The following is a 26,965-nucleotide window of genomic DNA, read 5'->3' on the forward strand; positions in this document are numbered from 1 at the left end:
ACGGCACACTGGAGCAGTACTTACGCTGTTATACAAACTATCAGCAGGATGACTGGGCGGAGTTGCTCCCCTTGGCGGAGTTCGCATATAACAACTCGGTCCATGCCTCCACCCAGCAGACCCCTTTTTTCACGACAGGGGGGTTTCATCCTCGATGGTTTCCAGCAGTCGTTCCTTCTTCGGCGGTTCCTGCAGCAGACCAGTGGTTGCGGGAATTACAGGCAGCTCGGGCATTGCTTCAAGAGCAGTTGGAGGTCGCCAAAGAAGCATATAAGGCCGGGGCGGATCGGAAGCGACAGGAGGGACCTCCCTTAAAGGTGGGGGACCGAGTCTGGCTGTCGACCAGAAATCTGCCTCTGCAACGCCCGTGTCGGAAGCTGGACGCTCGGTTTATAGGGCCGTACCTAATAACCGCAGAGGTCAACCCAGTGGCATTCAGATTACAGCTGCCTCGAACCTTACGGATACACCCAGTCTTCCACCGATCCTTGTTGGTCCCGGCGACTGGGGTGCGGCCGGATTCAGGGGCAGGGCCTCCTCCTGCTCCAGTACTCGTAGATGGGGAAGAGGAATTTGAGGTGGCACAGGTGTTGGACTCCCGAAGATACCGTGGTCGACTCCAATATCTGATCGACTGGGTGGGCTATGGTCCTGAGGAGCGATCGTGGGAACCAGCTTCAGAGGTCCACGCTCCCATCTTGGTTCGCGACTTCCACCGCAGGTATCCCCGGAAGCCGGGCCCTCAGGGTTCGGGGGAAGGGGATAATGGAGGGGGGAGTAGTGTCATGCCCTGCATGGAACCGGAGTCGGGAGATGAGGGGGAGTTGGCAGAGGCTGGACCCAGTACAGTGGGGCCTGGCTCAGGAGAGGAGAATGGACTGGCAGAGGCTGTGGCAGAGCCTCAGGGAGAGGAGCCACGGCCAGCAGGAACCTCTGCCAGCTCTGAGGGCCTGATGCCAGCAAAGACTCTGGAAGAGCAGCAGGGATCTGAGGAGGAGACGGAGAAGCCCGGTTTCAGCCAGTTCCGGGCGGAGAAGGCCACCCGACGCAGGTCTAGCCGTCTCCAACAGAAATGCCAAGCACTCAGAGACCAGCTGCGGAACGCTGACTCAGCACTCTGACTAAGGATAAAAGAGCAGCCGGGAGCCCTGCCAAATTGTCAGAGATTATCTGAGCTTTCTGGCGAAAGCCTTGGTTCCTGCATCTCGTGACCTCGTGCCTTGCTCCCTGACTCCTGGTTCCTGATTCCGGCATTGACTCCTGGACCCCGTGACCACGCCTTGCTTCTCTGGACTCCTGGTTGACCACGGACTGGTTTGTGACTACGCTTGCCTGTTATTGCCCCTGGACTTTTGGACTGTTGTTTGGACTTTGCTGAATGCTGGCTGCGCTGACCCTGGACTGGACTCTCGACTACCTGCTTTGCCAACTCCCTAGACTTTGGACTGGACATTGACTTCTCTGTAAGCTTGAATCCTGATCTGCAACGTCCTTTTGCTTTTACGTTCAAAGCTCCGTTTGCACTGCCTTCCCTGAACTGTTTGTATACTGCAATAAACTCATCTGTTGCTTAGTTACCCACTGGTCTAATCTGTCTTTGTCAAGCCATTTGGCAGCTTTCCCGGACAGCTTTAAAGGTAATGAAGAACACCTTGTACTTTGCCTGGAAACTCATTGGCAGCCTGCGGAGTGATTTTAATGTTGGGGTAATATGCTCACCCCTAGATGTACTGGTGACCAACTTGGCTGCCATATTTTGAACTAGTTGAAGTTTCCAAACTCGGTACAATGGTAGCCATATTTACAGCGCATTGCAGAAGTCGAGCCTCGATGTTACCAGCTATCATCTTTAGGTCTTCCAACTCTAAAAAAGGGCATAGATGGCAAGGTTCAATACACTTTGAACCTTGTAACCGTACACATTTGAACTGAGGAAACCATTAAGCTTATACACACATTTACTTGAGTTAATGAATTCCAATTATGTTTACAAACAACTGGTGTGGTCTGTGGAGGTGTCTGAGGAGGAAACAACAAATGGTGGCAGCAGAATGGGAAACTGAGGGCTAGGTTGCTGGGCTGTGGAGCTGTGGGGCCTGAAGAATAAAGGCGAGACAGGAGCAGCAGCAGTAGAGGTAAACCCTCAAACACGTCATTAGCACGTGGTCCTGGGTGCTAGTAGTGTGGACAGTCCTGTTGGGTACTTGTGGGTGTCTCAGGTGAAGTTGGGACGACACAGGGAGCAGGGCATCACAGGGAGTTGTACAACACATCTGGAGGGTAGTAGGTTGGGGAAGGTTGGTTTAGAGTTACTTTATACTGTAATTTGAAACATTTACATTCTAACGTGTAGTATTTTATGCTTTTAATTCTTGTGAAACACCCAGAAAGCTTCAAGTACTGAACGGTATAGATATCTAAAAAAATGAATAAATAAAAAAACTGATTTGCTGGGATGGATGCACTTGCAAACCACTTCTGGTTTGCAGAAAAAATCTACACAAATCCTGTTTGTAGAGCTTAGCGTGACATCCAAACCTGGACACTTGGAGTCCAATATCATGCCTATGATATTGGACTCCGCCACCCTAAGATCTTATTGATATAGGGTGGGATATAAATGTTTTAAATAAATAAATAAATAATATCTGTTGTGTGGGGCGAAGACTCGACTTTTTTGTGTTGGCATAAAGGTCCAATGCCTGAAGAACATTAAGGATGAACTGAATGGTAGAGTTCTGAGAGATCTCGGATGGAGGAACAAGAAGCCAGTCATCCAATTAAGGGTATGCTTCTACTCCCCGGAGGCAGAGAAACATGCACACAACCACCATGCAAGTTTGTAAAAACTCTTGGAGCTGTTGCTAACCTGAAGGAGAGGACTTGGAATTGAAACATTTTGATCCTCATCACAAATCAGAGAAAGCATTGGTATGAAGTCTGGATTGCTATGTGGAAACATGTGTCTTTCAGGTCCACAGCCATGAACCAAGAGTTGTTTTGTACAAGTGGAAAGATAGTTGCTAAAGTAGTCATCCTGAACATTTTGGTAAGGATAAAAGCAATGAGTTCTCTGAGATCCAGGCTCAGGTGACCTCAGTGGCACGGAGTGCCTTTTACAAACTCCGGTTGGTGGCCCAGCTACGCCCCTATCTGGACAGGGATAACCTGGCTTCAGTTGCCCGTGCTCTGGTAACCTCCAAGTTAGATTACTGCAATGCACTCTACGTAGGGCTGCCTTTGAAGATGGTTCGGAAGCTGCAGCTCGTGCAAAATGCAGCAGCCAGATTGATTTCGGGAACCAGAAGGTTTGACCATTTAACACCTGCTCTGGTCCGCTTGCACTGGCTGCCTGTATGTTTCCGAGCTCAATTCAAGGTGTTGGTTTTGACCTATAAAGCCTTACACGGCTTGGGACCACAATACCTGACGGAACGCCTCTCCCGACGTGAATATACCCGGTCACTACGTTCAACATCTAAGGTCCTCTTCTGGGTGCCTACTCTGAGAGAGGCTCGGAGTGTGGCAACGAGGGACAGAGCCTTTTCGGTGGTGGCCCCCAGACTATGGAACGATCTCCCTGACAAGGCTCGCCTGGCACCAACGCTGCTATCTTTCGGGCACCAGATTAAGACTTCCCTCTTTGCCCAGGCATATGGCGGCACATCTTAATCATCCACATGTTTAGTTTTTAACGGTTTTTAATGCTTTATGTGTGTATGTTCTGTGTTTTAGAATTTTAAATTTTGTATACTCGTTTTTCTCTTAATTTTAGATTTTCTGTAAACCGCCCAGAAAACCCTGGCTATGGGGGCAGTATATAAGTGCAATAAATAAATAAATAAATGCTCTATGAAGTAGCAAGAGAGAGAAAACTTCTCCAGACGATGAGGTGTTACTCAATGAATAGAAGGCTCATAGTCTCTAAAGGCAATAATTCCGAAGGAAGTGTTATGTGTTAGTGTTGGGGAGGAAGGATAAAGAACTCTATCCTGTGACCTTGACATGCAATGTCTAGTAGGGCTGTGCCCCGCCTTGGACCAAGGCCCCAAATCCGAGCTGAGGCAGTCCTATTCAGCCCGCCTCGATTCCGAGGCAGTTCTGGCTAAGCCCAAGGTGGCCTGAAGCCAAAGCCAACTGGATCCAAACCTTCGGGCCGCCTCGGCACTTCAGAGCCAGCCCTCAGCGGGTCCCTTACCTGCTGCTGCTCTGCCTCCTCTGCCAGACGTCCTGTATTCAGAACACTGCTGTCTCATTTTCTACCAGCCTGGACACTACTGTCTGCAGATTCTTGGGTCCTAGACATTAGGGCTGTGCACCCACTGACCTATTCACCTCGGAGGATGGTTCAAAGCATCTGAAGCAGCTCTGGTTCCACTTGGGGGTGCTCCGGGAGTTGCCCAAACCGCCTTGGCGCTGAAGCCGAGGCGAAATTCGGGCCCTCCGAGGCAACTTGGACTTTTCTGGGTGCTGGCTGCGCAGCCGGCACCCAGAAAAGTCTCCCCTTCCCCACTTAGGTGCCTCCGCTGTCCATCACCACCATCCTTGCATCTGGCAGCTTCCACTGTCACCGATGCAGAAGACCAAAAGTAGAGGCACCAGGTAAGTGGGGAAGGGAAGAATTTTCTTGGTGCTGGCTGCATAGCCCGGATGCGCAGCTAGCACCCAGAAAAGTCCAAGTTGCCTTGGAGGGCCTGAATGTTGCCTCGACTTCAGCGCCGAGGCGGGTTGGGCACCCTTGAAGCACCCCCGAGCCAAACCTGGGCTGCTTCGGGGCTCCGAACCAGCCTCCGAGGTGGATAGGTCGGTGGGTGCACAGCCCTAATGTCTAGGACCCAAGAATCTGCTGACAGTAGTGTCCAGGCTGGTAGAAAATGAGACAGCAGTATTCTGAATACAGGAGCTTTGGCAGAGGAGGCGACACCGGAATCAGGGCGTCAAAGCCAGTGCTTACAGGCTGGATTTCATTTTCCATGCTTCTGGCACTATCTTGAAGTCGATGACTACTGTTTTCACTGTTACTGATGAGGTTGATACCGAGGTGACCTGTCAAAGGTTTGCCATGGAAAAGGTGGTTGTTGCCGCCTGAACCCATGACATGGCTTATATGGCAGGTACTGTTGTTGAATTCCCAAGCTCATGTTCTTTGCTGTTGAGTTCAACCACTTTCATTCATTTTACCATGGAAAGACTCCCTCCATCAAATGGTAGTTCTTCAGTTCTAGAGCATGCCTCTGGAGTTAGGACCATTACTCAGAGCCATGCATGTCATCTCAATGCAATGACGCCTGTGATGTTCAGCTGCCTAATACGCATTAAATGTAAATATTTGTCAAGTTATGGTTTATATTATGCATAAAGTTCCAGGAAGTAAGTAGGCTTCAATGTACTTATAATTTATATTTGGGGGTTGAATGCTTGAGTGCTGATTGGATGGTGGAGGGGGAATGCTTGGATTGGCTGTGTGAGAGGAGGAGGAGCTAGGGAAATGTAGCTCTCTCTCTATATATATATATAGTCTGAGCTGACAGGAAGACTGTGGGGGGGGCGTTATGATTCTGTGAAGTGAAGGGTAGAAGTGGGGTAGAGAAAGTGAAGGAGTGCTTAAGGAATGTGTATATGATTCTGTGAGGAGAACAGAGATGTATGAGAGAAGTGGATGATTTTATGAGAATAAAGATAATAATGGGCTTAATTTACAGGAAGCCAGATTCTGGCTGGACATCAGGAAAAAAATCCTGTTAGAGCAGTATGACAATGGAACCAATTGCCTAGGGAGGTTGTGGGCTCTACCACACTAGAGGACTTCAAGATGCATCTGGACAGACATCTTTTGGTAAGCTTTAAGGTGGATTTCTTCATTGAACAGGGGGTTGGACTCGATGGCTTTATAGGTCCCTTCCAACTCTACTATTCTATTATTCTTTGATCTCACCTGTGGAGATTGGTTCAATAACTGGCGATTTGGCGGTTCCTCCAAAACTATCTGGATAGGAGACATTAATAAGAGTGAAGCTGTCAGGACTTTTGGTCTCAATACCGTCATGTAAATTTGGTTAATTCCCAATGATTCCTTTCGTCCATTTCTCCCCTTCCCTTCTTCTCCTCTAAACCCTCCTTCCTCGCCCTGAATTACCATCTTTTGGTTTTAGATGAGTAGAGTAGATCCTCTACTCCCAGGTAGGGAAGAAAAGCCCCATTTACCTATTTGGGTAAGGTCGCTTACTCAAGTGTAAGGGACAAGCCCTAGCTGCTGGTTAAATCGCCATGCGCTTGCTTGCACAGACACACACCTTTTTCCTTTCCCCACGGCTCGGCGGGGAACCAGGGAGGGAATGGTGGACTGGGATTAGTTAAAGACAATGGAATACGTGGCAAGAATGTTCCAGGATGCATTGCTAAGAGAATCATGTGATAATGGAGTAATTGCAAGGTCAATGTGGTCTCTCCCCATCCGGGCATGTCAGGAAATCGGGGAGGAGGATCAGCTGTGACAGGTCGGCTATTAGCCAATTGTGTGTGTGTAATGTTTCCTCCCTGTATACGACTGGAAGCTAATTTCTGCTCTGGGCCCTTTTTCCTCTAAATTGGCAAGGGAGAGGGGACCTTTACACAAAGAGATTTCTTGGTACCTGAAGTGAAAAATAAAGCTTTTTCTTTGAACCCGAAACGACGCATCCGGAATGCTTTTTATTTTATTTAATTGGGTTGTAATCCACAGTTTTTACAACAATGCCTGCTCAGGGTTTTTTAGATTCCTTGTTTTTCTTCGCAGTCTCAAGAGAATGCTTTAAAGTATCTTGATATGTTTTTTTGCTGCAGAAATAGAGAGCATCCTGGTCTTGGCAGGTCCATCTGGCTAGCCAATGCTTGTGGAGAAGAAGGGATAGAAGAGACTATGACAGGTACAGGTTGTCACGAGACATGTGAAGTGGGAGGCCTTTGTGTGTCCACCACTTCTAAATCTCTTCTCCAAAGCTCAGCCTTAAGTCTATCTGCTCTATGCTTCCTTATTATTATTATTATTTATTTATTTATTTATTTATTTATATAGCACCATCAATGTACATGCCTTGTTTGTTTAGTGAAGGACAGACAAAGGGAACAGACCTCAGGTACATGCGATACCCCAAACAAAAGAGACAAAATGAATGACGATTGGTTGGAGGAAGCTTGCTACCACAATGCGTACACTTACAAAATGGGCCTTTTAAGGCCAAACGTCTGAATAAATCCCATGGACTGCAATGGCAGCCTCAAGAAATTTAAAATACAAAACTATTCTTTTCTTCTGGATGACAAAGGGTGAAGAGAACAAGAAAAATATAAGAAGATAATATTTGAACTCACTGAAGTTTGAATAGAATGAGATAAAAGAAATGCAGACAAAGTTCCCATTAAGGCAAAGTTCCCATTAAGTTCCCATTAAGTGCAATAGCGAAGGAGGATTCACGCCAAAAATGTTTTCCACGTATAGAAGTTTCCCAAATTAAGCTCAACGCAGGTGCAGAGCCCACATGTTGATGCACAAAGACAAACTGAAGAATTTCCTGTGAGACAAATTTAATTTAAAAACTAGTTTCAAACAATATTTATTTACCAAAACAATGAAAATGGCAGTTAAGCTTAACTTAGGGAACATTATTGCAAATGTAAAATTTGATCTGGTTAAAATTTGAGTTGGTTAACATTGTCAGTGAGCATCTGAGGCAAGATCAATGTTCTAAGGATGGATGTCCTGCCTAGATTGCTTTATATCCCCAACAATACTCCTTCAACAATACTTCAAACAAATAGAGCAACACTTTAAACTGTTTCTGTGGACTATGGCTACCATTTTAAAACAGAAACTTCTGGTTGAGCAACATAGTGTTAACCTCTCCATTATGCAAATTTATCATAATACATACCTAATTGCTCTTCAAATTTCTAATAAAAATATTTTTTAAAAAAATCAATGCCAGGCCATTACCTACTAGAATAGCAGTGGCTGAGGTAGCCCTGCAGCAACTCTGTGCTGTGCTGGGAACAGAGAAAACAATGACCATTTGCACATAATGAGCTCTTTATATCTGGGATAATCCACACATTTTGATAGGCAACAGAAAGGTAATGTGGAAAATTTAGACTGACAGAGCTTTGTATTTCATATCACAGCTCCAAGCTCTTTGGTGGGTTACAAGATGAATTTGGCTTACCTCCCCTCAGCAAACCTTACAAAATTTAAAACATAAGAATACTATCACTAACAAATTCAATGTAGGTACATTGGTTGCCTCAGAAGTCCCAGGCCTACTTCAAATGGCAGCGGCTGTGTCAGATTTAAATAAGGCCAACAAATTCCTGTATGACTTAGTTCAAGATACCATTGCTCCAGACTTGGATTAATCAGAATTGCGGATTTAGAAACTCAACAGAAGCCTTCCTATTGGAAAGCAACCTAGAAATGTGTCAAACAATTTGATATCAATCTCAGGTTGTAGCTTGTGTGGGCAGTGCTTAATTGGATTCAGTTGGTGAAGGAACAAGAACACATAGGGCCTTGCTAGACGAGGCCTTAGCGTAGTGGTTCCCAAACTTTTTCAGGTAACCGCCCCCTTGGTTCCACAAACTCATGCCCAGTGCCCCCTGCGTGCGGCCCCTTTAAATGGGAAGCACCCGCCGCAGACTTGCCGAGAGAGGGAAGGAAAAGAGAGTGAACGCCTCTGCTTTGCAGCCGACGTGGCGGGGCACACCAAGCAGGGTATGTCTCTTCATTAACGTTTTGGTGCTTTTGAAACATTTCAATTCACCATTAAAAGGACTCTTCTTAAACGGTATTAATACATGTGTGGATTCTTCCCCTATATGGCTTGGGACCAAACTACCTTCTCCCATAAAAATGTCCCTCGGTCTTAAGACCTTCTGGAGAGGCGCTTCTTGGAAAAGACCACTTTAAGCTCCCCCCCTGCCACCCCTTTGCCTCTTAGCACCCCCTGCCACCCCATTGCCGCTTAACGCCCCCCTATGCAATCCCACCGCCCCCAAGGGGGCAATACCGCCCACTTTGGGAACCACTGCCTTAGCGCGCTGTGAGGCCTGGTTTCCCTGCTGTGCATCCAGATGACGCACAGGGGAATCCGGGCCCAGGCTGCATTGAAATCTCCCCTAACGCGCCATAAGCGAATTCGCTTATGGCGTGCCTTTTCTACAACCCCGGCCTGAGGCCGGGGTTGCGGAACGTCTAGCAGGGTCCGTGGCTTTTTGCAGCTACTCACTGACTCACGAGTAGCCGGGAAAAGCCACGGACTGGGCACAGCGCTCTTACGAGCGCTGTGCCCATCGGACTGGGGGGGGGATCCTGGGGGGGGATAAAGGGGCAGGGGGAAGGCCAGACCTGCCAGGAGAGAGGGGGGGAAGCCGGACATCGGCGATGGCAAGGGAGGGGGCAAAGATCGGGGATGGGGCTGCCAAGGGAGGGGGCAAAGATCAGGGACGGGGCTGCCAAGGGAGGTGGCAAAGATCGGGGACAGGGCTGCCAAGGGAGGGGGCAAAGATGGGGACGGGGCTGCTAAGGGAGAGGGCAAAGATCAAGGACGGGGCTGCCAAGGGAGGGGGCAAAGATGGGGACGGGGCTGCCAAAGAAGGGGGGAGAAGATCGGGGACGGGATCAGAGATGGCGGATGTGGGGAGGATGAGCGAGCAGGCAGGGGGCCATGGGGAGGGATCAGCAGCGGGTGGGGGGCTTAATTTTAAAAGAAAAGGCGCTTACCTTGTCCGGCAGCTTCGGGGCGCACGTGGCCCCTTTAACAACAACCAAAAAAAAAGGGCCGATGCTGCAGGGCTTCTGTAGTCCCTGCGCGTCGGCTGTCTAGGAGGCGGGGCGGCACGCGCTAAAGTTAGCGCGCCGTCGCCCCGCCTCCATGCCGGCTTTTCCGGCATGGTCTAGCAAGGCCCATAGACACACAGGCATAGCTGCAATAATAAATTAGCCACAACTTTATTGACTTCCTTGAATAGGCTTGGTGTTGGCATAGGGCATGGATCCTATCATTAGCCAGCTCACCTGCTGACTGATTCCTCATTCTGGCCCACATGCCAGGAGCACTGGTGGTGATGGAAGGGCCAGGGGCACACCACAGTGCAGATTGCAAATGTGAATGACTTTCCACAACCACAGACGTAGCCAGCTCACAGCCCCCATGTTGGTCTGGTCTTGGTGTCACATCCCCAAGATCCATTATGGGAATCCTCACTGTGGGAGAACAGGGAGTCCAATCCCAATCCTCTCACCAATGGATCCAGCCTAATGCTCCTCATGCCTACATAAATTGTGACAAAAGTTATAAAATGAACCACCAACAAGGAATTTACTGATAACCCAGATCTATTTATTTACAATGGAATTAATCTTGCAATGGGGAAAGTAAAAACTCTGCAAAGTCTTTGTCAATTGGTATGCAGGTAAAATTCCTTCAATGTCCCATTATCTCACAAAACCTTTTGCCACTGTAAAACATCTTACTACGGAGATAGGGTGCATGGGGAAGTCAGCAACTGCCATCCTGGAGCTGCACAGGTGGTCTGCCTTTAGGAGCCTCAGGCTAAACTGGAATGAGAACAAAGAAGATATCTTACTCTGCTGTATGACATAGCAGTCCCCTCCTGGGAAGGAGATATGGCTGCTACAGCTGTGCAGCCATATCTCCTCACCAGCCCATCCTCCTGCTTGCCTCCACAAATCACAACTCCCCAATAAGAGGGAAACTGAGGGTATTCGAAGTAAGATTTTATACAGGACACACAGAACACCAAACTACCTGGGCATCTCATAGGATATGTGCTGAACAGTCCATAGGTTAATCTCTGTGTTATGCAGTTGCCCAATAGTGATGCCTTCGTGGATTGAGGATGTGACCAAGATGATGATGGTCCCAGAAACCTCTATGTAAATTTCAGTGACCAGCCGTGAGTCAAAGCGTTCTACTAAAGGCTTTATTGCTTTAGTGTTTTATTTCCAATTACTCAGCTATAAATCTCTGGCCAAGCATGCAGGAGGCGACTGCTGCTGTTTAAGAGAAACACAGTCCCTTACCTATAGCTCTAGCCAGAGACAAGTTCTGAAGCTCAAGCCTACTGATCCGGGTGGAAGAACCAAACAGAGGGTGCCGGTGTCAAGGAGCCAAGAGCAAGCGAAAGTCAAGTCCAGTCCTATATCAAGAGCCAAGTCAGTCATCCAAAATGCCAGGGATAAACGTTCAAGCGGAGTCAATCAAGTCGGTCCAGGTCAGGAATCCAAAGTCACGGTCAAGAGGCAAGGCGTGGGGGCACAGTAGCAACCGGAGGAACGAAAGGTGTTTGCTACACCGGACCAGCGGTCAGATTTCCCCTTTTCAAGCCCTGCCAGCATGACCCCACCCAGCTCCCAGCTGTGCCTCATTCCTCCACCCTTTGACCCAACACCCTACTTCAGCTCGGCGTCTTTTCCCTGCCTGTTCTGCAGGCGCATACTTCGCCTGACCCCCTGCATTTGTTCTGCCCTTTCCCTACGTCTCCTTTCTCTCCTTTCGCGGGGGCTAGGTGGTCGAACCACCTCCGTCTCTGACTCAGCCTCAGGAGAGACAGGCAGAGGAAGCGGCGGACTGGCCCATGGCTCCTCTGCGGGACCTGCATCCTCTTCCATTGCACGACTCCCTTCCAACTGTGCACCGGTCTCTGGTCCGGCTGTGGGGAAGGAAACACCCTCTACTTTTTGTAAGTTTGCCTCCTCCTCATCTGAGGAGGCTTCCTCGGGTGCAATCCTAACAGTAAAAGATGTCCATGCTTTGGGGTATACAGGACTTAGTAAGGCCACACAAACAGCTAAGTGTATAATCCTACAACACCGGGTAGCAAACAAAACCCCTTGGGTAGTATCCAATGTTAGTGTTATGTACAGTAGACCCATTCAAATGAATAAGACTCAAGTTAGTAGTGGCTTATTTAAATTTAAAATTAATATGGGGAAACTACGTTGAATTAACTGCAGAATGCTGCGATCCACTGCAAAACCAGTTCAGGCATTCAAGGAGAAGTATTTGAAACAATCATTTTATTATATTTTATTTTCTTTAACTTTTTAATCTGTTTTTCCAAAGTAACTACTAATTTAATCAATTTTTGTCTGACTATTTTACTTAAAGACATGAAATCTTAAATTTTAAGTACGAGACAATATGACGAAGGGAGAAGAAATGTGAAGGGGAGAAAGTGTGGCAGTGGGTAGAAGGGGGAAGGGATTACTGTTTGTACCAGGCATCTCATATGATATGTGCTGGAGGTGTAACAGTCCATAGCTTAATCTCTGTATTATGAAGTTGTCCAATAGTGATGCCATCTTGGATTGAGGATGTGACCAAGATCATGATTGTCCCAGAAACCCCTATGTAAAAGATGTCCATGCTTTGGGGTATACAGGATTTAAGTCCATGCTTTTGGGTATACAGGATTTAATAAGGCCACACAAACAGCTATTATTCTACAACACTAGGAAGCAAATAAATCCCCTTGGGTAGTATATAATGTTAGCCTAATGTACAGTGGACCCATTCAAACGAATAGGACTCAAGTTAGTAGTGACTAATTTAAATTCAAAATTAATATGGGGAAGTTATCTGGAATTAACAGCAGAATCCTGTGATGCACCACAAAACCAGTTCAGGCATTCAAGGAGAAGTTTAAGAAACAATCAGTTTAATTTATTTTTCTTTAACTTTTTAATCTGTTCTTCCAAAGTAACTACTAATTTAACCAATTTTTGTCTAACTATTTTACTTAAAGACATGAAATCTTAAATCTTTAAATACAAGACAATATGAAGAAGGGAGAGGGGTAATGCAAAGGGGAGAAAATGTGGCAGTGGGTAGAAGGGAGAAGGGATAACTGTTTGTACTGTACCGGAAAGCCAAATAAACTTATAAAAACAAATACTAATAACTATGAAACGTTTGCTGAGTGTAATATATATGTTACATCATGCAACCCATTATATCTTCCGTGCACTTCTGATATGTAATTCACTGCGAGTTTCCACCCTCTGTTGATTGTCCTGGAGAGATAATTGAACTCATTCTTCTAAACTTCTGCTTCAACACAGTCCTGTAATATAGACCCAGGCCAAGACCAACAGTGGCAGCAGAAAGGAGGAAAACAACTCCTACGGTGGTTCTTATAAAGGCACCTCTCCTGTTTTCTGGAGCAGGTCCGCTGTCAAGGCTGCCACCATACCCTTTGTTTAGACAGTCGGGAGGCGCCCAGCCATAATCACAATGGCAATGTTTGAGGTTGTTGCATGTTCCCCGATTATGGCACATTGTGATATTACAATCGTACTTCAATAAGGACACATTTCTGCATTGCCCATCCATACACATCATGTCAGTGCCACAAGGAGTGCCATCTCTCACGGCACCAATATCAGTTGTCTTCATCCCACTGTGGAAGTCAGTGCCCCAGCATTCATCACTGCCAAACGATGAATGAATTATGGTGATGTGTTCCTCCAAAGAAGGCAAGTCATCAATATTATCACACTGGATTCTGCCACACAAATAACTCTTGGGATCACATTTCCTGTAAGCTCCATGCTTAAGTCCACAGTTGCCAAATCGATCACCTTGAGCATTCATTGCTCTGAAACAACTCTCTGAAGTAACAGTTGCATGCTTGCCAAAGATCGCTTTGCACTGCCCACTGTGAGTACTACAATGCCCATGATAACAGTATGCGCCATCACTGCAGGGGGCACCATCTTGCATATAAACATCTTCAGGACATCTCTCCGAAGTCCCATTGCAGTACTCAGGAAGATCACAGATGCTAGTATTCTGTCTGCAAATGGATCGAGCTGGAAGATATTGACAATTGGTGCAGCAAAGTCCAAATGCACAAGCAGCTCCTGAACGTAACGTGCAATTGGATTGGCAACAGGGATCCGAGGCACATTCAGCTTTTGAGCCACAGTCACATTGCTCACCAGTTTCCACTACTTTGTTGCCACAATATTTGAAGTTATACATTTTGTCAGGGTCCGGTGGAATTAATAAGCAACGATGGTTCCTTCGACGGAAATAATAAGAATAACTGCAATTGCTAAACTTATCAGTATATACCTCAGTTGGAAACATAAGGCAAAACTTTTTACCACAATGACAATAATCTGCATCATGAGGCATCCCAAGATTATGTCCCAATTCATGAGAAAATGTGCCAGAAAACACAAACAAACTGGACGTTGCATATGTTTCAACAGCAGCTGAATAATGGTTGTCACATAAGAATCCTAAATATGTTAATCCAACGGCGCCTGTTAAAGACTTATTAACAAATAAATGACCAGCATCATGTACTAGACGTTTAACTAGTGTGTCTCTTCTCCAAACCCTAAAGTTCTCAAGTGCACTTTTAATTGAGTCAGTAAGGTTTATGAGGTTCTTTTCTGACCAGATCTCCAGACCAGCTATAGACACCAGAACAGAAAGCGGCTCATAAAATGAATTTGAAGTATGGATGACATCCAGAACATGGAGAATTACAAGAGTTTCATTTTTGTTAAACTTCACATATAGTTCAAAATCAACCACAATCGCAACTTTTGCATACCTAGTGTGTGACCACCACTCTCCTTCAGAAACACTTTTGCCCACTACACTCTCCTTGTTTTGGATCATGGCTCCTTGACGACTTTGCTCTTCCTCTGTTAGCCCACACCTCATGCGCCCTGCACCTTTCTCTTCTTCCAACCGATACACCACATGCTGAAAGGTAGTAGATGCCCGGACAGGTTCAATTTCATAGCTCCCATTTTCTAATTGAAAGAGACCCCTGAGTCCCCCTGAGCAAGTGCTGAGGGTGACTAAAGATGAGGGTGTTCCTTCTACAAAGCCACGGTAGAAACAGTCATCTGGGATGAATGGATAGTCTGTGTGGAGTTCCCCCTTTTTACTATAGGTGAAGACAGGGAAGTGTTTAGGGATAAATCCCTTCTTCTGCCTGAGGTGCACCATGTGGCCCTTCCCCTCAAGGTGTACCAGATAGCTGACATGCTGAGGTTCCTGTTGTCCATATCTGGGGGTCAGTTTCCTTGGGATGGTCACTTCATAAGAGGCATACCTAAACCCCTGGGGTGGTATCTGAGTCCCTGTCTCATTCAGCACATCCCACAAGATCAGCATCAGCAGCCAGGTAGAAATCTTCCCCATTTTCCTTGACAGCGAATAGCATCTGCTAAATCAACACACACTGTCTCTCTTTACTTAGGACAGTGAAGCCCCCTGCAGCAAGTGGTTCTGGCTGCGCCTGCAGGAGGATTGGAAGGAGGCTGCACATGAAATAGAGAAGGAGGAGGATTGTGCCCATGGCAACAGTCAACAGAATTATCTTTGGAATGGGGGTGGAGCTTGAGGGGTGATGGATGGAATAGATGAGGAGAGAATAGCAGCAGATGGATAGGAAGAAAAGATGGCTGAAGGGTGGCTTCTGAAAGGGCTACACGAAGAAGAGGTAGGTGTGCCATGAACTTGGGGACCAAAGATCAGTGAAATGAAAAATATGAAAATAGGATGCTGGCTCAGCAGTTGCCTCCTCTTCTAACCAGAGCATGTATGCAATATGGATCTGCAATATGAAGTAGTTTTAGCAATGATGGAGCACACTTTCAAATGCAGATTGTGATGTTTTGCAATTGGGTATACAGCTTGTCTTTAAATATTTACATTGTTGACAAAGAACTTCACTCTCTTCATTTCTGCGTGTAACAGCAATGTGGGGGTCTATGATCACTGTCAGACTTGGTAACTTCAACTTAGTAGTGAGTATAGCTCCCTCTAGCGGAGGTATTCCCATCTGCCTAAAGTCACATGAAGCATCTGCTGTGGGATATCATGTAAGAATTTGTATTTGGGGAACAAATAGTGGTTCAGATACTCCTCTTTCCAAAAGTTCCAGTAAGATCTGATGACCTCTGGTACCAAGGACTACCAGCAGGATTGGGATTCCTCTTTTGCTCTAGGATTGTAAGGGAGAAGGTAACTTGGACCCAACCATATAGGGCTTTAAAGGTAATGAACAACACTTTGTACTTTGCCTGGAAACTCATTGGCAGCCTGTGGAGTGATTTTAATGTTGGGGTAATATGCTCACCCCTAGATGTACTGGTGACCAACCTGGCTGCCATATTTTTAACTAATGGAAGTTTCCGAACTCGGTACAATGGTAGCCATATTTACAGCGCATTGCAGAAGTCGAGCCTCGATGTTACCAGCTATCATCTTTAGGTCTTCCAACTCTAAAAAAGGGCACAGATGGCAAGGTTCAATACACTTTGAACCTTGTAACCATACACATTTGAACTGAGGAAACCATTAAGCTTATACACACATTTACTTGAGTTAATGAATTCCAATTATGTTTACAAACAACTGGTGTGGTCTGTGGAGGTGTCTGAGGAGGAAACAACAAATGGTGGCAGCAGAATGGGAAACTGAGGGCTAAGTTGCTGGGCTGTGGAGCTGTGGGGCCTGAAGAATAAAGGCGAGACAGGAGCAGCAGCAGTAGAGGTAAACCCTCAAACATGTCATTAGCACGTGGTCCTGGGTGCTAGTAGTGTGGACAGTCCTGTTGGGTGCTTGTGGGTGTCTCAGGTGAAGTTGGGACGACACAGGGAGCAGGGTATCACAGGGAGTTGTACAGCACATCTGGAGGGTAGTAGGTTGGGGAAGGTTGGTTTAGAGTTACTTTATACTGTAATTTGAAACATTTACATTCTAACGTGTAGTATTTTATGCTTTTAATTCTTGTGAAACACCCAGAAAGCTTCAAGTACTGAACGGTATAGATATCTAAAAAATGAATAAATAAATAAACTGATTTGCTGGGATGGATGCACTTGCAAGCCACTTCTGGTTTGCAGAAAAAAATCTACACAAATCCTGTTTGTAGAGCTTAGCGTGACATCCAAACCTGGACACTTGGAGTCCAATATCATGCCTATGATATTGGACTCCGCCACCCTGAGATCTTATTGATATAGGGTGGGATATAAATGTTTTAAATAAATAAATAAATAATATCTGTTGTGTGGGGCGAAGACTCGACTTTTTGTGTTGGCATAAAGGTCCAATGCCTGAAGAACATTAAGGATGAACTGAATGGTAGAGTTCTGAGAGATCTCGGATGGAGGAACAAGAAGCCAGTCATCCAATTAAGGGTATGCTTCTACTCCCCGGAGGCAGAGAAACATGCACACAACCACCATGCAAGTTTGTAAAAACTCTTGGAGCTGTTGCTAACCTGAAGGAGAGGACTTGGAATTGAAACATTTTGATCCTCATCACAAATCAGAGAAAGCATTGGTATGAAGTCTGGATTGCTATGTGGAAACATGTGTCTTTCAGGTCCACAGCCATGAACCAAGAGTTATTTTGTACAAGTGGAAAGATAGTTGCTAAAGTAGTCATCCTGAACATTTTGGTAAGGATAAAAGCAATGAGTTCTCTGAGATCCAGGCTCAGGTGACCTCAGTGGCACGGAGTGCCTTTTACAAACTCCGGTTGGTGGCCCAGCTACGCCCCTATCTGGACAGGGATAACCTGGCTTCAGTTGTCCATGCTCTGGTAACCTCCAAGTTAGATTACTGCAATGCACTCTACGTAGGGCTGCCTTTGAAGATGGTTCGGAAGCTGCAGCTCGTGCAAAATGCAGCAGCCAGATTGATTTCGGGAACCAGAAGGTTTGACCATATAACACCTGCTCTGATCCGCTTGCACTGGCTGCCTGTATGTTTCCGACCTCAATTCAAGGTGTTGGTTTTGACCTATAAAGCCTTACACGGCTTGGGACCACAATACCTGATGGAACGCCTCTCCCGACGTGAATATACCCGGTCACTACGTTCAACATCTAAGGTCCTCCTCCGGGTGCCTACTCTGAGAGAGGCTCGGAGTGTGGCAACGAGGGACAGAGCCTTTTCGGTGGTGGCCCCCAGACTGTGGAATGATCTCCCTGATGAGGCTCGCCTGGCGCCAACGCTGCTATCCTTTCGGCGCCAGGTTAAGATTTTCCTCTTTGCCCAGGCATATGGCGGCACATCTTAATCATCCACATGTTTAGTTTTTAACGGTTTGTAATGCTTTATGTGTGTATGTTCTGTGTTTTAGAATTTTAAATTTTGTATACTCGTTTTTCTCTTAATTTTAGATTTTCTGTAAACCGCCCAGAAAACCCTGGCTATGGGGGCAGTATATAAGTGAAATAAATAAATAAATAAATAAATAAATAAATAAATAAATAAATAAATAAAAGCTCTATGAAGTAGCAAGAGAGAGAAAACTTCTCCAGATGATGAGGTGTTACTCAATGAATAGAAGGCTCATAGTCTCTAAAGGCAATAATTCCGAAGGAAGTGTTATGTGTTAGGGTTGGGGAGGAAGGATAAAGAACTCTATCCTGTGACCCTGACATGCAATGTCTAGTAGGGCTGTGCCCCGCCTTGGACCAAGGCCCCAAATCCGAGCTGAGGCAGTCCTATTCAGCCCGCCTCGATTCCGAGGCAGTTCTGGCTAAGCCCAAGGTGGCCTGAAGCCAAAGCCAATTGGATCCAAACCTTCGGGCCGCCTCGGCACTTCAGAGCCAGCCCTCAGCGGGTCCCTTATCTGCTGCTGCTCTGCCTCCTCTGCCAGACGTCCTGTATTCAGAACACTGCTGTCTCATTTTCTACCAGCCTGGACACTACTGTCAGCAGATTCTTGGGTCCTAGACATTAGGGCTGTGCACCCACCGACCTATCCATCTCGGAGGCTGGTTCGGAGCCTCTGAAGCAGCTCTGGTTCCACTTGAGGGTGCTCCGGGAGTTGCCCAAACCGCCTTGGCGCTGAAGTCGAGGCGAAATTCGGGCCCTCCGAGGCAACTTGGACTTTTCTGGGTGCTGGCTGCGCAGCCGGCACCCAGAAACTTCTCCCCTTCCCCACTTAGGTGCCTCTGCTGTCCATCACCACCATCCTTGCGTCTGGCAGCTTCCACTGTCACCGATGCATAAGACCGAAAGTAGAGGCACCAGGTAAGTGGGGAAGGGAAGAATTTTCTTGGTGCTGGCTGCATAGCCCAGCTGCGCAGCTGGCACCCAGAAAAGTCCAAGTTGCCTTGGAGGGCCTGAATGTTGCCTCGACTTCAGCGCCGAGGAGGGTTGGGCACCCTTGAAGCACCCCCGAGCCAAACCTGGGCTGCTTCGGGGCTCCGAACCAGCCTCCGAGGTGGATAGGTCGGTGGGTGCACAGCCCTAATGTCTAGGACCCAAGAATCTGCTGACAGTAGTGTCCAGGCTGGTAAAAAATGAGACAGCAGTATTCTGAATACAGGAGGTTTGGCAGAGGAGGCGACGCCGGAATCAGGGCGTCAAAGCCAGTGCTTACAGGCTGGATTTCATTTTCCATGCTTCTGGCACTATCTTGAAGTCGATGACTACTGTTTTCCCTGTTACTGATGAGGTTGATACCGAGGTGACCTGTCAAAGGTTTGCCATGGAAAAGGTGGTTGTTGCCGCCTGAACCAGTGACATGGCTTATATGGCAGGTACTGTTGTTGAATTCCCAAGCTCATGTTCTTTGCTGTTGAGTTCAACCACTTTCATTCATTTTACCATGGAAAGACTCCCTCCATCAAATGGTAGTTCTTCAGTTCTAGAGCATGCCTCTGGAGTTAGGACCATTGCTCAGAGCCATGCATGTCATCTCAATGCAATGACGCCTGTGATGTTCAGCTGCCTAATACGCATTAAATGTAAATATTTGTCAAGTTATGGTTTATATTATGCATAAAGTTCCAGGAAGTAAGTAGGCTTCAATGTACTTATAATTTACATTTGGGGGTTGAATGCTTGAGTGCTGATTGGATGGTGGGGGGGAATGCTTGGATTGGCTGTGTGAGAGGAGGAGGAGCAAGGGAAATGTAGCTCTCTCTCTCTCTATATATATATAGTCTGAGCTGACAGGAAGACAATGTGGGGGGGGGCGTTATGATTCTGTGAAGTGAAGGGTAGAAGTGGGGTAGAGAAAGTGAAGGAGTGCTTAAGGAATGTGTATATGATTCTGTGAGGAGAACAGAGATGTATGAGAGAAGTGGATGATTTTATGAGAATAAAGATAGTTGAGTATATAGACAGTAATATCCTACAGTGGAACCTTCTAAGAAAAAACTGACAGAAACCAATACGCTTAGCACCTTGTAACCATATGCATTTGAACTGAGGAAACCATTAAGCTTGTTCACGCGCTTACTTAAGTTAATAAATTCTAATTACTTTCAAACAACTGGTGTGGTCTGTGGAGGAGTGACTGAAGTTTTGTTGTTTATTCGTTCAGTCGCTTCCGACTCTTCATGACTTCATGGACCAGCCCACGCCAGAGCTTTCTGTCGGCCATCGCTGACTGAAGAGAGAACAGTTAATGATAGCAGTGGAATGGGAAACTGAGGGCTAGGTTGCTGGGCTGTGGAGCTGTGGGGCCTAAAGAATAAAGGCGAGACAAGAGCAGCAGCAGAAGGCCGAAACCCTCGCACACCCTCAATACAGGGGGGAGTGAAGTGGTCCTGAGTGCTAATGGCGTGGATAGTCCTGTCAGGTAGCTTGTGGGCGTCTCAGGTGAAGGCAAGACTAGCCTTCTATAGCTGAGCAAGAATAGCTGAGCAAGTTTAGGAGTCAGTATTTCCCTATTTTTTTTGGAAAAAGAACGACTAAATCCATCTGGACCAGGGGCTTTATAATGTTTCAAATGTTTAATGGCTTGCTCAACCTCCTCCAACTGTATATCTCCATTCAACATTTTTTGTTGGTTTTCATTAACTGGGATAATTCCACTTTCCAAATATTTTTCTATAATTCTACCCCCGGGGAGGTTGTGTGATAAAGCTGTGCATAAAAATCTGCAAATAAAGAGTTAATTTCTAGTTGATCAAATGACAAGGTACCATCATTCCTACTTATAGAATGGATTCTGGATTGTATTTGTTTCTTTTTAAGCGCATTGGCCAACATTTTAGAATATTTATTGTCAGAGGAGGAGTATTTTTTGTTTTAAATATAAAAGGGATTTAGCGCGGTATTTATGCTTTCCAATTCTTTTCTTCTTGCCTCTAAATCCCTAAGTACTTTTGTAGAACCAGTTTGTTTATGTTTTAATTCCAAAGCTGTTATATCTTTTAATAAATCTCACTTAATTGGGTCTGTACATTTCTTTATTTTTACACTTTCAGCAATACAGATCCTGTGAATTGTGGCCTTCATGGCATCCCAAACTATCTTCGGTGCAATACCTGGCATATCGTTTAACTTAAAATATTCTTTAATGGCCTTCTTAATAGTTAAAGTAAGAGGTTGTCTAGTTAAAAGGTTACTATCTAGACGCCATATTGGATGATATGGTCTTGGAGAGTTTAATAACAAGCCTGTTTCAATTGCAGCATGATAAGAGACTGCTCTGGGAAGAATATTAGATAACATGAGCTTGGGGGTTCACAGTGGGGAGACCAGAATATAATGTAGCCTGGAAAATGAACAAAACCGGGGGGGGGGGGGAGAGAGAGAGAGAGATCAGAAAAGTCTCTTAGCCCTGGGTTCAGATATCTTGAAGAGTCAATCAATTGAAAACGTTTCAACAAGGGATCTAGAGTCTTCCCTCTATATTTATCTGATTGAGAACCAGGTTTCCTATCCAGGTCTGAATTGCATACAGCATTCAAGTTTCCTGCTACAACTAAATCCCCAGCTGTGAATTGTGATAGCTTTTTAAATTCTTTGACCAAAAACTGATACTGATGTCCATTGGGTGCACATATTGAGGCTAATGTAATAATTTGGTCTTCAAATTTACCCGCTAGAAAAAGATATCTTCCCGCTGGGTCCCCTTTTAACTTGTCCAGCTGAAAATTCACATGCTTTGCTATAATAATGGCTACTCCTCTAGCATGGTTAGTCCCAGTCGCTATATACTGAGACCCAAAATATGGATGATGTAATAATTTTTTCCCTGTCTCTCCTGCTTTAAATGTTTCCTGCAAAAAAACAACGGAGGGCTTGCGAACCTGAAGATGATTCGAGACTCTCCGCCTTTTGATCGGGTCCCCAACCCTTGAACATTGAGAGTAATTCGCTGTAAATCAAACATATGTATAATGGGTTGAGTTTTTGTGTCCTAAATTCCCCAGCATTACAACATGGAACATTATTAACACAATTCTTATACCAATAAGTATATAAATGAGGTAGTCGGGACAAAATAATAATTTATGTTTCAAATCCCCCCCAAAAGAATAACACCACCACAAGAAAACCCACCCTGCTCTTCCCCCATCCCCCCACCCTGAGCCCAACTCGTTAGCTGTAAAGAATAAAGAATTACAGCTTGCAGTACAGAATGTATATGTACCTGCCCCTCTGTGGCTCAAAATCACCGGGAGCCAATTGAACAATTGTAGTATATCAACTAAAAACCTGATAAACCACATAATCATAACTATTTGGTTCTGCCCTCTCGCTGAAGGATTATTAATATTATATGCTTACACATGCGCATACACACCTATACATTTTTGGCTATTAATCCTCTGCAAAATTTAAATGAGATGCAGGGGAAAGATCATTCATCTGCAAGCACTCAAAAAATTAAAAAGAAAACAATTAAACAAACAGACAAGAAAGAAAGAAGAAAAGTGAGAAGGGGGAAGCAGGTAGATAGATCTTCTCAGGAGATATCATATTCTTGATTCATTATATAGTTCCATAGAAAAAGAGGTTCCAATATGAAGGAACGCATAAAGACCCCACCAATTCTCAGAAGCTCTGCTGGTCAATTCCCCCCCCCCCCCCGCCTTTATGGTTGTTAATCATTAGGCTCTCCCTGAAGTTGATGGTGCATCAGGTTTCGGGATTGGAAGTTGTTTCTTATACCATCTACCAAAATCTTGGGTGATATTCCCACCTTCTTATTCTGGGGGTGGCATCAGGTGCACAGTACACATGCACACTCACACACAAAGGTTTATTATCATCTCATTCTTTTACAATATAAAGAATAGGAGGGTGGCGGCGAAGGAGAGGTTTAATATGAGATATAACAGAGGCTGGTGATGCCACAGTCCACCTCTATGGCCCCACCCCATCAAGGTACAGGGCACACTGAACACCAAAATACCTGGGCACCTCATACGATATGTGCTGGAGGTGTAACAGTCCATAGGTTAATCTCTGTATTATGAAGTTGTCCAATAGTGATGCCATCTTGGATTGAGGATGTGACCAAGATCATGATTGTCCCAGAAACCCCTATGTAAAAGATGTCCATGCTTTGGGGTATACAGGATTTAAGTCCATGCTTTTGGGTATACAGGATTTAATAAGGCCACACAAACAGCTATTATTCTACAACACTAGGAAGCAAATAAATCCCCTTGGGTAGTATATAATGTTAGCCTAATGTACAGTGGACCCATTCAAACGAATAGGACTCAAGTTAGTAGTGACTAATTTAAATTCAAAATTAATATGGGGAAGTTATCTGGAATTAACAGCAGAATCCTGAGATCCGCCACAAAACAGTTCAGGCATTCAAGGAGAAGTATTAGAAACAATCAGTTTAATTTATTTTTCTTTAACTTTTTAATCTGTTTTTCCAAAGTAACTACTAATTTAACCAATTTTTGTCTAACTATTTTACTTAAAGACATGAAATCTTAAATCTTTAAATACAAGACAATATGAAGAAGGGAGAGGGGTAATGCAAAGGGGAGAAAATGTGGCAGTGGGTAGAAGGGAGAAGGGATAACTGTTTGTACTGTACCGGAAAGCCAAATAAACTTATAAAAACAAATACTAATAACTATGAAACGTTTCCTGAGCGCAATATATATGTTACATCATGCAACCCATTATATCTTCCGTGCACTTCTGATATGTAATTCACTGCGAGTTTCCACCCTCTGTTGATTGTCCTGGAGAGATAATTGAACTCATTCTTCTAAACTTCTGCTTCAACACAGTCCTGTAATACAGACCGAGGCCAAGACCAACAGTGGCAGCAGAAAGGAGGAAAACAACTCCTACGGTGGTTCTTATAAAGGCACCTCTCCTGTTTTCTGGAGCAGGTCCACTGTCAAGGCTGCCACCATACCCTTTATTTAGACAGTCGGGAGGCGCCCAGCCATAATCACAATGGCAATGTTTGAGGTTGTTGCATGTTCCCCGATTATGGCACATTGTGATATTACAATCGTACTTCAATAAGGACACATTTCTGCATTGCCCATCCATACACATCATGTCAGTGCCACAAGGAGTGCCATCTCTCACGGCACCAATATCAGTTGTCTTCATCCCACTGTGGTAGTCAGTGCCCCAGCATTCATCATTGCCAACCTTTGAATGAATTATGGTGATGTGTTCCTCCAAAGAAGGTAAGTCATCAATATTTTCACACTGGATTCTGCCACACAAATAATTGTTGGGATCACATTTCTTGTAAGCTCCATGCTTAAGTCCACAGTTGCCAAATCGATCACCTTGAGCATTCATTGCTCTGAAACAACTCTCTGAAGTAACAGTTGCTTGGTTGCCAAAAATTGTTTTGCACTGCCCACTGTGAGTACTACAATGCCCATGATAACAGTATGCGCCATCATTGCAGGGGGCACCATCTTGCATATAAACATCTTCAGGACATCTCTCCGAAGTCCCATTGCAGTACTCAGGAAGATCACAGATGCTAGTATTCTGTCTGCAAATGGATCGAGCTGGAAGATATTGACAATTGGTGCAGCAAAGTCCAAATGCACAAGCAGCTCCTGAACGTAACGTGCAATTGGATTGGCAACAGGGATCCGAGGCACATTCAGCTTTTGAGCCACAGTCACATTGCTCACCAATTTCCACTACTTTGTTGCCACAATATTTGAAGTTATACATTTTGTCAGGGTCCGGTGGAATTAATAAGCAACGAATGTTCCTTCGATGGAAATAATCAGAATAACTGCAACTGCTAAACTTATCAGTATGTGCCACAGTTGGAAACATAATGCAAAACTGTTTACTACAATGACAAACATTTGTATCATGATACATCCCAAGATTATGTCCCAATTCATGAGAAAATATGACAGAAAACACTAACAAACTGGACGTTACATATGAGTCAACAGCAGCTGCATGATGGTTGTCACACATTACTCCTACAAATGCTAATCCAGCGACGCCTGTTAAATACTTATTAACAAATAAATGACCAGCATCATGTACTAGACGTTTAACTAGTGTGTCTCTTCTCCAAACCCTAAAGTTCTCAAGTGCACTTTTAATTGAGTCAGTAAGGTTTATGAGGTTCTTTTCTGACCAGATCTCCAGACCAGCTATAGACACCAGAACAGAAAGCGGTTCATAAAATGAATTTGAAGTATGGATGACATCCAGAACTTGGAGAATTACAAGAGTTTCATTTTTGTTAAACTTCACATATAGTTCATAATCAACCACAATCGCAACTTTTGCATACCTAGTGTGTGACCACCACTCTCCTTCAGAAACACTTTTGCCCACTACACTCTCCTTGTTTTGGATCATGGCTCCTTGACGACGTTGCTCTTCCTCTGTTAGCCCACACCTCATGCGCCCTGCGCCTTTCTCTTCTTCCAACCGATACACCACATGCTGAAAGGTAGTAGATGCCCGGACAGGTTCAATTTCATAGCTCCCATTTTCTAATTGAAAGAGACCCCTGAGTCCCCCTGAGCAAGTGCTGAGGGTGACTAAAGATGAGGGTGTTCCTTCTACAAAGCCACGGTAGAAACAGTCATCTGGGATGAATGGATAGTCTGTGTGGAGTTCCCCCTTTTTACTATAGGTGAAGACAGGGAAGTGTTTAGGGATAAATCCCTTCTTCTGCCTGAGGTGCACCATGTGGCCCTTCCCCTCAAGGTGTACCAGATAGCTGACATGCTGAGGTTCCTGTTGTCCATATCTGGGGGTCAGTTTCCTTGGGATGGTCACTTCATAAGAGGCATACCTAAACCCCTGGGGTGGTATCTGAGCCCCTGTCTCATTCAGCACATCCCACAAGATCAGCAGCAGCAGCCAGGTAGAAATCTTCCCCATTTTCCTTGACAGCGAATAGCATCTGCTAAATCAACACACACTGTCTCTCTTTACTTAGGACAGTGAAGCCCCCTGCAGCAAGTGGTTCTGGCTGCGCCTGCAGGAGGATTGGAAGGAGGCTGCACATGAAATAGAGAAGGAGGAGGATTGTGCCCATGGCAACAGTCAACAGAATTATCTTTGGAATGGGGTGGAGCTTGGGGGCTCATGGATGGAATAGATGAGGAGAGAATAGCAGCAGATGGATGGGAAGAAAAGATGGCTGAAGGGTGGCTTCTGAAAGGGCTACATGAAGAAGAGGTAGGTGTGCCATGAACTTGGGGACCAAAGATCAGTGAAATAAAAATATGAAAATAGGATGCTGGCTCAGCAGTTGCCTCCTCTTCTAACCAGAGCATGTATGCAATATGGATCTGCAATATGAAGTAGTTTTAGCAATGATGGAACACACTTTCAAATGCAGATTGTGATGTTTGGCAATTGGGTATACAGCTTGTCTTTAAATATTTACATTGTTGACAAAGAACTTCACTCTCTTCATTTCTGCTTGTAACAGCAATGTGGGGGTCTATGATCACTGTCAGACTTGGTAACTTCAACTTAGTAGTGAGTATAGCTCCCTCTAGCAGAGGTATTCCCATCTGCCTAAAGTCACATGAAGCATCTGCTGTGGGATATCATGTAAGAATTTGTATTTGGGGAACAAATAGTGGTTCAGATACTCCTCTTTCCAAAAGTTCCAGTAAGATCTGATGACCTCTGGTACCAAGGACTACCAGCAGGATTGGGATTCCTCTTTTGCTCTAGGATTGTAAGGGA

The 26,965-nt window shown here is 45.3% G+C and overlaps 2 protein-coding genes across 2 annotated transcripts; both read right to left on the reverse strand.

Annotated features, from left to right (window-relative positions):
* Positions 1-13,034: 13,034 nt before the first annotated feature.
* Positions 13,035-15,218, reverse strand: LOC134393418 (disintegrin and metalloproteinase domain-containing protein 21-like). The gene has a single exon (XM_063118445.1). The coding sequence runs from the start codon at positions 15,216-15,218 to the stop codon at positions 13,035-13,037; it is 2,184 nt and encodes a 727-aa protein (XP_062974515.1).
* Positions 15,219-23,962: 8,744 nt separating this feature from the next.
* On the reverse strand, positions 23,963-26,146 carry LOC134393419 (disintegrin and metalloproteinase domain-containing protein 20-like). The gene has a single exon (XM_063118446.1). It carries the CDS (start codon positions 26,144-26,146, stop codon positions 23,963-23,965), a length of 2,184 nt encoding a protein of 727 aa, XP_062974516.1.
* Positions 26,147-26,965: the final 819 nt, after the last annotated feature.

The sequence above is a fragment of the Elgaria multicarinata genome, chromosome 2, assembly GCF_023053635.1.
Source record: "Elgaria multicarinata webbii isolate HBS135686 ecotype San Diego chromosome 2, rElgMul1.1.pri, whole genome shotgun sequence".
Lineage (NCBI taxonomy): Eukaryota > Metazoa > Chordata > Lepidosauria > Squamata > Anguidae > Elgaria > Elgaria multicarinata.